General features: G+C 45.4%; 2 protein-coding genes across 7 annotated transcripts in view; one reads left to right on the top strand and one right to left on the bottom strand.

Moving 5' to 3' along the window:
* The window catches only part of CALCOCO2 (calcium binding and coiled-coil domain 2), a 42697-nt gene that overhangs the window by 477 nt on the left and 27006 nt on the right, over positions 1 to 15214 (top strand). Inside the window, exon 2 of one of the 5 annotated variants that reach the window (XM_083469811.1) lies at positions 7078 to 7207. In XM_083469811.1, coding sequence (XP_083325937.1) covers positions 7078 to 7207 — 130 coding nt within the window. Of the gene's footprint in view, positions 1 to 7073; positions 7257 to 11837; positions 12018 to 12637; positions 12661 to 15214 lie in introns of those variants that run through there. The other 4 variants (XM_083469810.1, XM_083469815.1, XM_083469812.1 and 1 more) reach the window with 4 other exon arrangements.
* On the bottom strand, positions 1224 to 6867 carry ATP5MC1 (ATP synthase membrane subunit c locus 1). Of its 2 annotated transcripts, none has more exons than XM_083470372.1 (5): positions 6766 to 6867; positions 5302 to 5350; positions 4177 to 4254; positions 2358 to 2533; positions 1224 to 1460 (listed from the first exon to the last, which is right to left on the bottom strand). In XM_083470372.1, the coding sequence occupies exons 2-5, from the start codon at positions 5338 to 5340 to the stop codon at positions 1346 to 1348; spliced, it is 408 nt and encodes a 135-aa protein (XP_083326498.1). In that variant the 5' UTR covers positions 5341 to 5350; positions 6766 to 6867; the 3' UTR covers positions 1224 to 1345. The 2 variants fall into 2 exon arrangements, with proteins under 2 accessions (XP_083326498.1, XP_083326497.1); XM_083470371.1 differs by having other exon boundaries at positions 6679 to 6817.

Raw genomic sequence — 15214 nt, 5'->3', positions numbered from 1 at the left:
CTCTGAAGGTCACCGAAGTTCTGCCCTTTAAGGGTTAGCAAAGTTCAAACGGAACCCCTCGCACTAAATAAAGTATGTTCGTTGTAGCTTTACTTAAGAAATCATAGAATTGTAGAGTTGGAAGGGACCATGAGGGTAATCTAGTCTAACCCCCTGCAATGCAGTTGTTTTTTTTTGCCGAAGGGCTCCAACCTATGACCTTCAGAATAACTTTAAAAATTAACTTCAAACAGACTGAACGAGGAACAGGAAATGGGCTTATACGGAATCAGGCCATAGGAAATATATATATATATACACACACACACATAACCTGCACATTTGGTACTTGCCAGGACTCATCGAAAGGAAATACAGGGTTAGGTGTACTAAGGTTCAGACTGCCCTCACTGCCTTTATATAGGGAGGTTTTGAACAGGGATAAAAAGGCTCCCTTTTTCTGTAACACTCCAGGTTTTGTCACAAAACACAGAATTTTGGGGCTCAAAATGAGACTGACTTCCAAAACATTCGGAAACCAAGGCGCGGCTTTTGATTGGCTGCAGGAAGCTCCTGCAGCCAATTGGAATGCGTGGAATCCGTGTTGGACGTTCGGGTTCCAAAAGAATGTTAGCAAACACTCACTTCCAGGTTTGCGACGTTCAGGACCCAGCCAGAACATTCGAGAACTAAGCTGTTCGAAAACCAAGGTACGACAGTAAATCTAAAAAGTCTTCATATATGAGATACTCATTGGCATGCCAATTTTATGAGGGATTGGAATTTACTAGTCTTAGGGTGCAGATAAGCTTGTTTAATTTTTGTAACCATGTATTTAAAGGTCCTGGGCTATCATACCCTTTCCAGTTGCTGAGGGTAGTAAACTTGCTTCAGTAGTATAGAGACAGATTATTTGAAAATAAGGTATGTCTCTCCCCTGCATGCAACTTCAGTATAGACCATCCTCCCTGTTCCTTAGGCAAACTCTGTATGGAATTGTGGGCCTGATGACATTCCAATTGTATCCTTCAAGCAGATTGTAGAACTGTTCTCTTCTCTACAATATTTCTTAGTGTCTGGGGGCTAATTGTGGCACTGAATTTTTAGCCAACTATATTTTATTGTAAATTACAACAGGACTGTGCCAGATTGATTTGGCACATTATAATTTTTTCTTCCCCTTCTCAATATGTGTATATTTAAGAATTACGAGCAAACTTTTAGGATGAAAAGCACAAAACAAAAAACTTGAATCTTATTTATTTAGAGAAAGTTTGTTTAAATCTGTTAACACCCTGGCAAGGGAGGCAGGCTCAAACTGGAGAGGACACAGACAGACAGCAGCTGCAGCGTAGCTCCAAGGCTTTCACATGGCAAACAAAATGAGGAATGCCACCATCAAACAGAAGAGCCCCATGGCCTCTGAGAGGGCAAAACCCAGGATAGCGTAAGAAAACAGCTGCTGCTTGAGGGATGGGTTCCTGTAGGTAGAACAGAAGAGAAATCTGTAAGGTAAAATCCCATTGGCTTTTCCAAAATAAAAAGCTGCAATAGGCTTCCCAAGCCCACTCTTGAAAATGTATTTGTAGAACCTCAGAGTGAACACGGGGAAAGCTTTGTTAACTAACAGTCATAAATATATCCACCACATCTCACTTAAAAGGTGTATAGATTGTTCTTAGATTAAAGGTAAACAACCATGGAAATCTGCTTTACAAAGAACCACATATTTCAAGCTTTGTCATTAGTAATTTGTGGTTCATAGAGAGTTGAAGGAGAGGCAAGACAGAAGACTGGGGGGAAGCATCCCTTAATTTAAATTTTGAAATACATGGGTACATTCTAATAAATCATACTATGTTCCAAAATCTGTGAAGATACTTTGTCTGAATACAAACATTTATGTGCTCACATACTTTTGAACCACGGACACACTTCACCAAACAGGAACATTTAGAGAGAGAAAATATTCTTCAATCCATACACAGACAATAATTGCTTCTTTAGCACAAAAAATATTACATTGAGAATGGAAAGACAATAACCCAGCTGGTATGAGCACTGTGTGTACAATACAAGCTGATTCTTACACTGAAGGTAACTTTGGTTATGATCTTTTTAACAGTGACACCTTTGACACTACTGGTTTGAAAAAGGTATTTTCTCTCATCAACAAGATACTTGACAAGAAAATTCCATGCAGATTCCACCAATTTTCTTCTATTGCAGCTTTTCCTAGCTGGAGTTTCCAATCACTGTCAGCTGCTTTAAAAAACTGCTTCTCCCAAGAGGAATGCATTTGTGGTAAAAGTCTTCACACAAAAAATCTAAACTGCCTGCTGAAACAAAGCAGAAATGCTTTCCCCAAGCTAACTTACCTGGCATAACCAATGATTAAACTGCCAAACACTGTCCCAATCCCAGCTCCTGAACCAGCTACCCCCACAGTAGCAGCACCAGCACCGATGAATTTAGCAGCAGTATCAATATCACGGGAGACAGCACTGGTTTGGAATTCCCGATGAGCTAGCTGACGATTCAAAACTCCAAAAGGCTGTGGAGGAAGCAAGTAATTAGCATGATTTATATCAGTCACTTTAAGCCTCCAAATCATTTTCTCTTCCTAACAGCGTTTGTTCCAGATGTTCCCAAACAATGGGTGGGTAGACATCAGGCTGGCAGGACCTACTTTGTTTCTTTATTAGAACCTTGAAGCCAACCAGGGCCTCCACTGGCGGCAGGTGGAAAATAGCAGCTCAGCTTGATGGATCACTAAGAATGAAGAACAGGGCTAGCTCAACCTATGGATTTGTGATCCGCAAGAGAACCAAGCTTGCAATTTCTTTCAGAAAATAAATCTTTTCCCAGTAAGCGAACCGTGGGTGGGGCTTTTTACAGTTGCTGATATTGTTAAGAGAGTCAGGAATCCTTGCCAAACAGATCCCAGGCTGCCTTCTGCCCACCTCCAGGGCAGGGGAAGGACATACCCAAGACAAGGCAGAGAAGAACGAAGGGAAGAGGCAATGGCCTTGGACACAGACTACTAGTTTTCTAAGCATTGGCTGTGGGGGAGTGGGGAGAGAGAATAGCAAATAATGCCACTTAGGTGTCTCTGCCAGGTCATGGGCTGGAACAGAAATGCAGGTCTCTAGCAGACGTAACTGTTGTTCAGTCACCCTATTGAAACCTTAAGGGTGTGTGTGAAATGACCTCCCTTGTAATCTAGTTAAGAGATGTAGCAACCACTGAACTACAACTATGCAGATTCTGAAAATCTGTTTGATGTACAAACAGAGATATGCCTACCACACATACAAAGAATACCAATTCTTAATGTTCCCCAATCCAGTAGGAGTAAAAGGGAATTCTGGGGGAAACTACTCAATGTAAACGTTAGAATAGCAATGAAAGTTTCATGAAGGCTTAAATTTATGCAATTTCCTATCCAAAAGGTTTTTTAAAATGAGCAAGGAGCGTGACCAGTTGAAACACAAGTTAAATTTTTCAACCCTGTGTAACAGCATGCTTTTTTAAAAATGAAGGACATAATGGTTTTGAAGTAGTGCTTGCTTTTGAATTTTTAAAATATTAACATGGACTCTAAAAAAATCAACAAGACAGTAGCTTCTGCCAGAAAAAAAGGTCCTTCTTATAGTATGCTGATGGTGTAGAAGAGCTTCTGCAGGATTTATTCCAGTATTGCTCAGACTAGGCCAAGTGCAGGGAACCGTTGATGCTCCAGTTGTTGCTGAACTCCAACTTGCATCAAGGCCAATGGCAAAAGATGATGGGAGTTGAAGTTTAGCAACTTTTGGAGAGCCACAGTTCCCCCACACCTTTTCTAGGTCACAAGGGAAGAGACTTCTTACACCAGCACTACTACACTTTTTCAAAGGGGTGAAACTGGTTTAATTACGCATGGCAGCATCGGTTCCTCTTCTAGATACTCTGATGGAAGCTAAGCTGTCAATGTCATGTAAGAGGCAGCTAGTGCTAACCTTCGAGTTTGAAAGCAAAGAAGTTAATATTGTTCCCACATCATGAGAAAAATAATGTATAGAGTTTTATTGTTTGGCTGTAGTTTGGGATCACTGCATGATGCTTTTAACCATTTTTTTTTGTTCCTTTTTGTAAAGAAAATCAAGGTGCAAACAAATCCTGAAGATAGCAATGAGGAGTCATGTTGTTTATTCCTACCTGCAGAGTCTGAGTCTCTGGCCTGCTCAATATAGACAGGGAAGCTGGCCTGGTTAGAGCCCGAGAACAGCAGCGGAACTGGAAAGAAAAACATTAAATTCATATCAGGATATAAAGAACTGCTCTATTCAGAGACCAATGCAATCTGTTCTGACTGACAGTGGCTCTTCAGCATCATAGCCAAATATATTTTCTAGCTATCCCACTTGATCCTTCAAATGGTAGATTTTAAGGATTTAACTTGTTATTAGATGCTTGCAAGATTTATCCTACACCAGTGAGCTGAGGCCTTCCCCCCAACTGGTGATGAGGCACTTCTGTGCTGATCAGAAGGCAGTTCTCTTTCAAGACAGGTATGCCTATTCATCATATAATGTAAATTCTCTGTGGCAGGAGATTCTAGATCTTGCTTGAATACACAGCTTCTCTCATATTGGAAAGGACATATATCTGCAAGAGGGAAAGTATTCATTGCTGCCTTTTAAACCTAGCTAGAGACTCTAGACATGGGCAGTAGTCTTCCTAATACTATTTGTATCAGGACTTGGGCACTCAAATATTTTTGTCCATTTTTTTAAAAACAATCAGCTGCTTTGGGGGTCCACATGAATTGATATCAAATGAACTGAACAGATCTTTCTGATCAACTCACATCAGCCCTAGTCAGCATGGCCAATGGTCAGGGATGATGGGAGCTGTTGTCCAAAAATATCTGGAGGGTCACAAGTTCCCCCATACCTGCCATAAATTCATTCTCATGGGTAAAAAACCATTTACTGGTTCACCTTACAGAGTCTGAATTACTTCCAAGATAGAGATGTTTTGTTTTGTTTTCTAAACTGGAACAGAGTTGGTCACTCACCGAGGACTATTATAGAAATGCATGGGCAGGAAGACTAAGGATTTATTGGCTTGTAACTTTTATTAACTTTTTTGTAAGTCTGGTTTAACATACCCTTCAGAAACTATTGTTGACTGAGTTCAAATGACATATCAAACAGCTCACTCTTAGTTTTTCCTCTTTAAAGAGATTTTACCCATTGTAACGATGAATAATATGAGGAGTGTCAGATACTAAAGTAACCTAAGATACACTAAGGCACTTGCAAGCCAAAAATTCCTTACCAGAGCTGGCGAAGCCAGGAGAGCTACTGGAGTCTGCATTCTGATGATCCTGAATAAAGGGGGAAAGTCACATTTTACAAAAACACCCACTGAATACTCTCACAACTAAGAGGGAAAGCCCAGTGTGTGGACAAAATGGAGTACATTTCCTTATCTGTTTCAGTATAGCTTTTTATTAAGATTTTGCAAACTAAGTCCAGAATTAAAGGAGGAGGACAGAATGGCCTTGAAAGAACACTATTAATGGAGAGTCCACTTATTCACAAAGAGCAAGGAAGAAGCAGATAGCTTGTAACTGCATCAGTGACCTCCAACTATGGACAGACACCACAGATAAGGTGACAGACATGAAACCTGTCAGGGGAAAGGCAGATGACAATCTAAGCTATGTTTGGCCAACACAACATTGCTTCTTACGGCAATTAGGCACTCAAAAATGACATTTGACTTTGTAATTGATTGAAAGGGTGTTTAAGAGAAACTGTGCATAGCTAGGAGCCACAAAAAAGCACAATTAGGTAACAGGACTTGCAGAAAGTTAGCCAATATTTCAAAGCTGCAGCTGTCCCCCTAAAAACAACTTCATCTGGAACCGGATCGTTGTGGGCTACAAAGCCTTTTGCCCCATCCTGAATCTACCACCTTCCCAAATCCTTTCCCATTTTGTAGGTGGCATCCCAATGACCACCTCCACCATCTACATCTTTGTTAACTTCCAGCACTGAAGACGACATTGGCCGGTTCTCTTCACGTTAGTTGCCCTTTGCACACCTGCCGCCTGCAAACACACCCCGTTTAGCTCCACAGCATTCCCCTAGTCCTTCGCCCTGCCCTTCCAGAGAAACATTCACAGGCAGACAAAACCGGTAACTAACAGGCCGGTTGCACTAGAAGCCATGTCGCCCTGGAGTTTCTAGCCCACAAGAAGGACTTGGTCCACCATCTAGTCTAGCATGTCCGTTAGCAAGCAGGCCAATGAGCTGAGGGGGCAAGCGAGACTCTTCCACCCTCGGGGTGGTGGCTTCGAGCCCCACGCTGCGCGAACGATCCCTGCATTATTGCAAGGGGCCGGACTAGATGGCCCTCGCGGTCCCTTTCCAATTCTACGATTCCGCGACTGCAGCAACCTACGTCGCTCAGCCGTCAAAAGGCGCCCCTAAGAAGCAGCGAGTGATTCACTCGCGACGAGACGGGACGCCTTTTAACTGCTGTTCCCAATTCAAACGGGCCTTCGGGATGAAGGGAGCCGCGAACGGCGCGCTCGTGGGAACAGACCCGAGCACCGGGGTCTCCCCGCTCCCCGTGCAGCCGCCTCACCCTCACGGGAGGCCCCGGGACCAGGCGGGCGCCCTCCCCGCTTCCCCTGCACACACTCACCTTCGGGGACGAAGAAGGGCTGCACCGAACCTCAAAGTCGCGGCTCTCCTGACTGGACCCAGCCAAGCCCCTCCCGCCCTCGCTCACCTTGCCAATGTACCACAGCGTCCTCCGCTCCTATTGGCCGCCGCGACGCAAGGAACGCTGCCCGGCGGGGCCCCGGTGGCTCACGGGAGACGGAGCCTCACCGCCGCCCGCTATTGGCTGCCGGACCCTCGCGCTCGCGGCCCTCTGCGTGCGGATTGGGCAACTCCGAAGGGTCGCGGGTCCCCCATTGGCCGGCCGCAAAACCCTCCCCTTCTCCTCCCCTCCCCCTGCTCCCGGGAGCGTTCCACCGAGCGCGTCAGAGGAAGGAGACCAGAGAGGGTCGAGTCACGTGCTTTTGTTCTTTCTTCACAGGCTGGAGGTGACTGCGCGGCGGCGAAGCGCTCGAGGAGTCACGTGGTGTCGGGGAGGGGCGGAGAGCGGCGCGCCTCAGATCGTGACGTGGAAGAAACTGCGCGTGCCCGTATCGTGTGTAGAGATTCAGGCACGTCACGTGTCTGCTTTGCTAGGTGTTCCGTTACTGGGAATTGGTTGTGAGTTCCTAATGAGTGCACACTTAGGGATGATACCCTCCAAAGGGGACGCGGCTTGATCTCTCTAGATCAGGCATAGGCAAACTCGGCCCTCCAGCTGTTTAGAGACTGCAATTCCCATCATCCCTGACCACTGGTCCTGTTAGCTAGGGTTGATGGGAGTTGTAGTCCCAAAACATCTGGAGGGCCGAGTTTGCCTACGCCTGCTTTAGTTCTTTCTAACGTATGCTCTGGTGAATGTGGAGCGCTGACTCCATTGAAGAGAATTGTGTGTGAGTCGAAACGGACGCTTTATCGGTGGTGTTGCAGCCGTGGCGGTCCATTCACAGGAGGATCACTGCTGCAGTTATCAAGGTGATGCTTGATACAGTGGTACCTCGAGTTACATACGCTTCAGGTTACAGACTCTGCTAACCCAGAAATAGTACCTCAGGTTAAGAACTTTGCTTCAGGATGAGAACAGAAATTGTGCTCTGTTGGCGCAGCAGCAGCAGGAGGCCCCATTAGCTAAAGTGGTGCTTCAGGTTAAGAACAGTTTCAGGTTAAGAACGGACCTCCGGAACGAATTAAGTGCTTAACCCGAGGTACCACTGTACATGCCTGAGCCAGGCTGTCTAGTAAACCCCCTAGTCTCCAGCGGGATTTGCTTCCCAGATAGGATTGCAGTCTTAGACTAGTTAAAAAGCACTAGTTAAAAGGGTGGCACTATAACAACTTCATGGTGAGTATCGGCACCTTTTTTTCTAGAAGAAAAGCACTGTGCTTAGGTAATTAAGGGGTTAGCACCATAGAGTACGCTGCCCTGCCAGGCTTGGTTAGGTAGTTCCTCTCCCCTCTCATTGGAGGAATGTAATTAAGCCTATTGTCTACCTGAGCCCTTCAGTCTACCTGAGCTCAGCATGTTAACAGGTTTTGAAAATGTAAATTCATTTGAAAATACTTTTTTTCTGTTTAAGCTGACTCTCCTCTTGTCCCTGCACCTCCATCCCTACCATGGAGACACCCAACTTACTCCATATTACTCTGGCTGGCAACTAGATTTGCCATGTTACCGTACTTTAAAGCAGTGTTTCCCAAACGTTTTTGGGCAACGGCACACCTGTTTACCGGGAAAAAATCTCACGGCACACCACCATTAATGCCCCGCCCCGTGACGTCAGCGCGCAGCGTCACGCCGGGAGGGACGCACAAAAGTGAAAGTTTTTTCCCTTCCCCTTGCCGGGGTGGGAGGAGGCAGCAGAGCGAGGGATTGAGGGACGGCGGCAGCTGAGGCGGCGGCGGCTGTTGTGGTGGTGGCGGCGATAGCGGGCGGAGGAGGAGCCGTCGCCGGGAGTTGCTGCTGCTGCTGTTGCTGCTGCTGCCCGGACATGCCGGCCTCCTCCTCCTCCGCTGTCTCGCGCTCCTCCCTTTTGCGCGCGCTGCCCCGCCGCTCGGCACCAGCACCGCGGAGCCGCCCCCTGCTCGACGCGGATCCTCGCCGCCGCCGCCTCTCGCCGCCCGACTCTCCCGCCTCCCTCCCACGGCACACCAGCCGGTGTCTCACGGCACACTAGTGTGCCGCGGAACACCGGTTGGGAAACACTGCTTTAAAGAGCAGTCAAACTGATACTATCTCCAGAAGAAAGATCCATCACCTTCTTGTATATAGTTTTAAAAGTTTTGTTTCAGTAGCGGTTTCTGTACAAACCTCCTGGAGCAAGCTGAACTCTCCACTTACCCCATCAGTTGATATACCTTGCTCCAGCAAAAGAGCAATCAGGAAGTCCCTTTAAGCCCCTAATTCCTTTGTAGCTACTTGAGGAACCTGCCCCATACCTCACCTATGACATCAGGTGTAGGGCAGGTGGGCATGGTTTGCTAGGAATGGCTTCTCAGGCCAAATTGAGACCCCTGTCAAGCCCAATTCCTCATTCCTACTTTATTTGGCATAGATTTAAATGCCCATAGTGATCTTATTGATAGATATGTCTGTCCACGCACCTACCAGCAGGAGGAGACATTAACCTATCTTCTTTGGAAACAGTTAATGTTAACTCCTTTCTTGAGAATGGCTGCCCAAGGTAGATACATAGTTTAGAAGTTGTTTCCACAGGTGACACTGGGGCTGCAATTCTGAATTCTGCATGTCTTTAAAGTGGACGTCTGTAAGACTCGGCTGTAATCATAAGCATCATTATGAGAAAGTAAGTCCCATTTAACCACAGGCTTGTAATTACTAGACTGAGACTCAGGTCTAGTTTCCACTTCCAATAGAATGTTTCAGGGCTGGCTCAGGATGTTTTGCCACCTGAGACAAAACAGAGCATGGTACCCCTGGCACCTTCGCTTTCCCCTGCAATCATCTGAGGCAACTGGTGGCGGCCCAGGAAAGCCCCAGTATGCTGAAGACAGTGGGGGAGAAAAAAGGAGGCCAGCGTGGAGAAGGCGGGCAACAAATGCAGGAGGTGGCAAGCTCCTCAGGGCAGGGCTTTGCCACCCTTCCCAGCTGTCACCACCTGAGGCGACTGCCTCAGCACGCCTCATGGGTGGGCCAGCTCTGGAACATTTCTTTTTTCTTCTCCAGGATAGAAATGAGAACTGCCTTTAGGAATAAATACAGAAAATGTGGGTTTTGTGTGTGTTCCCCCCCTTCTTTAAGAAGAAGAGTTTGTTTTGTGTGTTGTTGTTGTTGTTTTTTAAAGAAGTTGGACATCTAAAGCTGTAATGTGACTGCACACAAGGTCATGAAACACAAGGTTTCTTTGTGCAACTGAATGCTGAATTTTGGCAGGGTGCAAGTCTGGGTGTGCAATTTAAGGAGGCTGACCTTTGCTACAGCTTGACTGGTATTCTGTATGGGTGATTTTTGACTTGAAGTACTTTGATCTGTAGTGTTAAAGCTGGACTGTTTTGCAGAGTTGTTGTACAGTGGTACCTTGGTTTGCATACGTCTTGGTTTGCATACGTTTTGGATTACAAACATGTCAAACCCGGAAGTGCGTGTCCTGGTTTGCAACCTTTTTTTGGATTACAACCCATTTTGGGGGGATTACGAACACATTTTTTTTGGAGGCCTCATTGGCGAAACCACGCCTTGGGTTATAACCTGTCTTGGTTTACAAATGGACTTCTGGAACGGATTATGGTTGTAAACCAAGGTACCACTGTATTCTGCCTCAGCCTGACACCCCACCCCCAACCTGCAATAAGGATATAACAAGGCTGACAGTGCCACCAGATTGTTGTAAATCACTTAGCTTCAGTACCAACCTGTGTTATTAACATAGCTTTACATTGCCACTGTGTTAACAGCTTCTATTCCCACAACCTGCTATATGGTGGGAAATGGACTGAATTGGCTGTGAAATTTGCACAGGCATGGCTATTATCTAAAACTTAGGACTTTAAAAAATAATGTAGGTTGAAACCTGTACACATTTACCTGGGAATAAGTTCCACTTCCATTTACTTCTGAATTCAGTTGCATTTACATCTCAGTAGATATTCATAGGATTTTGCTGTTCATATTTCACGCCAAACCATTCCCAAGTGAGGAAAAGCAGCAGCTCCTCTCCTGGACCTTTCTTTTCATGGGAGATCACACTGCTATGTAATCACAGCTATATTAAAAGCTTAGGTTTCTGCACTGATTTCTATGGGCGGCCCTCACTTTCACCAGGGTGGGGGGGAGAGGATATAAAAATGCCTTTGCCAATGGAACCCCATAAATTGACTATAGAGACAATAAGTTAATGCCTCTTTCCATTTATGTTTTTTAATCTGTGTATTAAACTCAGTGGGACTTACTTTTGAGTAAATGTAATTAAGACTGGCCTATAAAAACCTCATTAGAATTCTTCACATTTATAAAGCCAATGAAAAGCTGTATGCCTTTGGGCATTTTCACCAGAACCTGTTCATATGTACTTGGGAAGGAAATCCCACTTAATTAAATTAGATTTCTTTTTAATTAAATGTCTGTTCGACTTCATAAATGTCCTAAGGAGAGTAATCCTGTGCACATTTATTCAGAAGTAAATTGCACTGCGTTCCAGATAAATGTGCTATCTAGTTGCAGGCTTAGTCGTAGTTCATTGGTAGAGCATCTGGCATCTCTGGGTAAGACAAGGAGAGGCTCCTTTTCTGAAACCTTGGAGAGCTGCTGCCAGCCAGTGTCAACAGTACTGAACCAGATGGAGCACTGGGTGTAAGGCAGTTTCCCACAACTGTTCAGTGGAAGTTCCTCATTCCGTTTAGATGCACAACCAGCAAATGCCACTCGCTCAATGTCATTTGAGAAGCACCTTACATTTGTGAAGGTGGGCACCTGGTTTTAAACTGGTTCCTTCTCCTTTCTGCCCCACACCGACTACCAATATTCACCAGTGACACTCTCAGGACTATTCAGTTATAAGCTGAACTGCCTTTTGCTCCAATTGAATACTAAAGCACGGTTTTCTCTGGGGGAATGCAACGAGGCAAGAGGAAGTGTGGATAAGCCTTGGAAAGCAGCTTGGCTCGCAAAGGGCTTCAGGCGTTGGAAGAGCTCTCTCTCGCCACTGCTTCACAGAACTACACTTCCCAGCATTCCCTGCAAAGGGTGGTGCCTTCAGCTGTAAGTTTCCAGGCTGGGGGCTGTCCGATGACTGAGAGTATCAAGTTTCTCCCCTTTGCTAATCAGCGTCAGCTTCTCTGTTTTAGTAGGAAGTAGCAACTGATCTGTCCTGTAGATTCTCGCATCGCTAGGAAGGGGGCTGTTTGGCTTCTTCTCCACTTGGAAGGGTGAGTAGACAGTTAAGAGTTACCCCACTCTTAGCAACAAGTCATCTCTTTCCTGAGCGGCGCCCTTTGCCAACTGTGACTGGGAAGGGGGTAGTTTGATTTATTTTATCAAGTGTGTCGCACATTGAGGAAGAGAGCTAGCTGCGCACTGGGGGTGCTAAGTGCAGGAAGGAGGTCAGGCGGTGATGGCAACCGGTTGCAATCTTATGTCATGCGCTTGCCTTGTGTTTTGCTTTGCCAGTACACAGAGGAAGCGATCTTTCACTTGATCAGGCTACTTCTAGATTGGAGCTTTCCAAATTTTTCATGTTGGTGACATGCTTTTTAGACATGCATCATTTCGCGATGCACTAATTCAGTTTTACTAGCAAGCCGGAGGTTAAACTAAGCCCTTTCCCGTCCTGTGAGAAGCGTGGGGAGCGTTTGCGCAACACACCTACACACTGCAGCCAACACACTAACGTGTCGCGACACACAGTTTAGAAAGCTCTTTTCTAGATGTTGTGGACTGCAACCCTCACCAGCCCTGACAGTGGCTGATGGGAGCTTCAGCCAACAACAACAACAACAACAACAACAACAACAACAACAACAACAACATGTCACTATTCTGAGTGACACTGAACAGATCCACGCTGTACAAGTATGTGTTCTACCTAGTTCTACCTACCTACCTGAGGTCCCAAGTATGAGTTCTACCTACCTATTCTAGTTATTTGGGATAAAAGAAGTTGTGGGTTGGGGTAACAAGATTGTTTGTTTGTATTAAAGTGAGGTAGTGTTGGAAAAAGTTACCTGCAAAATATCCATCATTATGATGGGTGGTGAAGAAGGGCTTGTAAGTATCTTAGCCGTGTTATAGAAGTCCTTTTTCCGCGAGGCCCAGGCTGCCCAGCATGACGTTCTTTTCCCCATAAGAGTGAATGTCACACTGTTCAGTTCTGTGAGAAGAAATAAGGGCATGCACTTGGACCTCACATCTAAATTGTCACTGAGTGGTATCCAGTCTCCAAAGCAGGGGTAGCAATGTGGTACCCTATAACTCCCATCATTTCTGGCCATTGGCCATGCTGGCTGGGGCCGGTGGTGTTCCCTGACATCTGAAAGGCACCACGCTGCCTATCCCTGCTGTAAGGCATTAAATACATTATTACAGTCACAACATGGTTTAGGCATTTGGAATGGAATATTCGTGTTGGTTCTGTCGCGTTACAGAACAGCTTGTGACCTGTTTAAACAGTGTGTGATCGCCTTTGTGTAACTTGCATGCCGAGCCTCAAGTTGCAAAGTTAAAAGGAAATGCTTTCTGGGGAAGCATTCGTCCCCCCACTTATAAAAAAAAATTAGGCATCTAGCACAGGAAATATGTAATGTCCCCCAACAGAAGCATTGGGATGGTGTGTTACTGCAGCAGTACATTGGTTGTGCTGGAGCTGGTAATCTGGAAGCAACTTGAAAAGAAACAGAAACAAGAATGTATAAGACGCAGTGTGGCGTAGTGAATAAGCATATGAGTTGGAAAGTCCAGGGTCAAATATCTTTTCCGTTGTAAACGTTGCAAGCTGCTATGTGTCAGCATCGACCCTCAATCTTGCCTGTCTTGCAGTACTGTTGTTTTACTGCAAGAATATATATGAAGCATTATGAGGAGGGCTGTGAATTCAGAAGCAGCACGTACGTGTGTGTGTGTGTGTGTGTGTGTGTGTGTGTGTGTGTGTGTGAAGACCTGGGCTTAATTCCACATATCAAATCTCTGCCTGAGATCTCAGAGATTCCTTGTTAGTCAGCACAGAACACACAGGACCAACGGCCAGTATAGTAGGATATGTAACTTGTGATTACCTAAAACATTTTTCATATTTAGCAAAGCAAGTCTCTGCCCTCCGCATTCTTTCCACCTACAATTTCAGCAATTATGAAGCTACGGCACTTTCATAGATCGCTCATATACTGCATAAGTTACTTCCTATAATGTAGTGGTTAAGTTCACTGGTTAAAATCTAACCTCTTCCATGAGTTCGCTAAGTGGTATTAGGTAAGCCACTCTCGTAGCTTTTATTCTACCCCGCACACCTGCAATATGTATATGATAGCACTATCTTTTTTTGTAAGGGTGGCTGGGATTTTTTGAAGTACTTTTGAGTACCATAAAGCATGATAATAAAGGCTTGATGCTAATGTAGCTAAATAAGACCACTGTAGATGCTTGCAAGTTAGGAGTGATGCTATTAACCACTACTAGCAAACATATTTTCAGCTTGCACTGTTGTGGATCTCTCCTCCCCACCCGCCAACTACTTGCATCCTCTGGATTCTTTCTAGACTGAAACCACTGTCTCTCTCATAGCCTTTATTCCCTTTCTAGACCTCTTTGTTTACCTTCCCCCTTTCATGTTCCTCCATCCTTGGCCTGCGTTCCTTCGCAGTGACATCCTGTTGACCAAAACAATCAGCATGCTTTATTTCAGCAGGCAAAGCGTGGGGAAGCCCACTTGGCAGCTTGGGAAAAGAGAGCATTTGGGCTGTTTCCTGGCTGGCCTAAGAACTTGTTTCTGTTTCCCCATCTATAGACAAATATCCAAATAAATCCCCAAACACCATTCAAAATGAGATTTCTAAGAATACTCGGGCAATGAAATTAGCTACTGAAAGGGAAGCTGTTGGAAACTTAGGAAGGAACTTAGGGAGATTAAATGCTTGTCAAGGTTGCTTTAGATATAGGTGGAGCCAACCTTATATTTGGCAATTTGCCTGCTAGCCATAAATGGAATCCAACAGCCTATGTTTCCATGCTGGCCATGGAAGAAGGTGGCTTTCCTTCCTCTGCAGCCAACATGGAGATGCAGTTTACTAGAAGGCTAGTAATAAAAACAGACTTGTAGGCTAATATTTTTTGCGGGCATATTTACAAGGCTGAGTCCTCTAACTGCTGGTTCTAGCAGGGCTTCTGCAGGATTGTACTCCCTGGGACAGATTGCTCTGTCTTCCACTCTGCTGCCTTTGATGATCTCCAAAATCTGCTGCACCATGGGGCTACATGAGAAGTCATCCTCATAGGGCTGCTGGTGCCCACAGCTGCCTGTGACTGTTAGTAGGGGATTTTCTTCTGGTTGTACAGGAAAATGCGAAACACGACAACTAGAGGCCAAGTTGAATTGAGACGGGGACTTTCCCAAATTGGTGGAACAGCATGTCCT

Source organism: Podarcis liolepis (genome assembly GCF_965112155.1).
Source record: "Podarcis liolepis genome assembly, chromosome: 13".
NCBI lineage: Eukaryota > Metazoa > Chordata > Lepidosauria > Squamata > Lacertidae > Podarcis > Podarcis liolepis.
The sequence above is the reverse complement of the archived record's forward strand: the minus strand, read 5'-3'. Positions and strand labels throughout refer to the sequence as shown.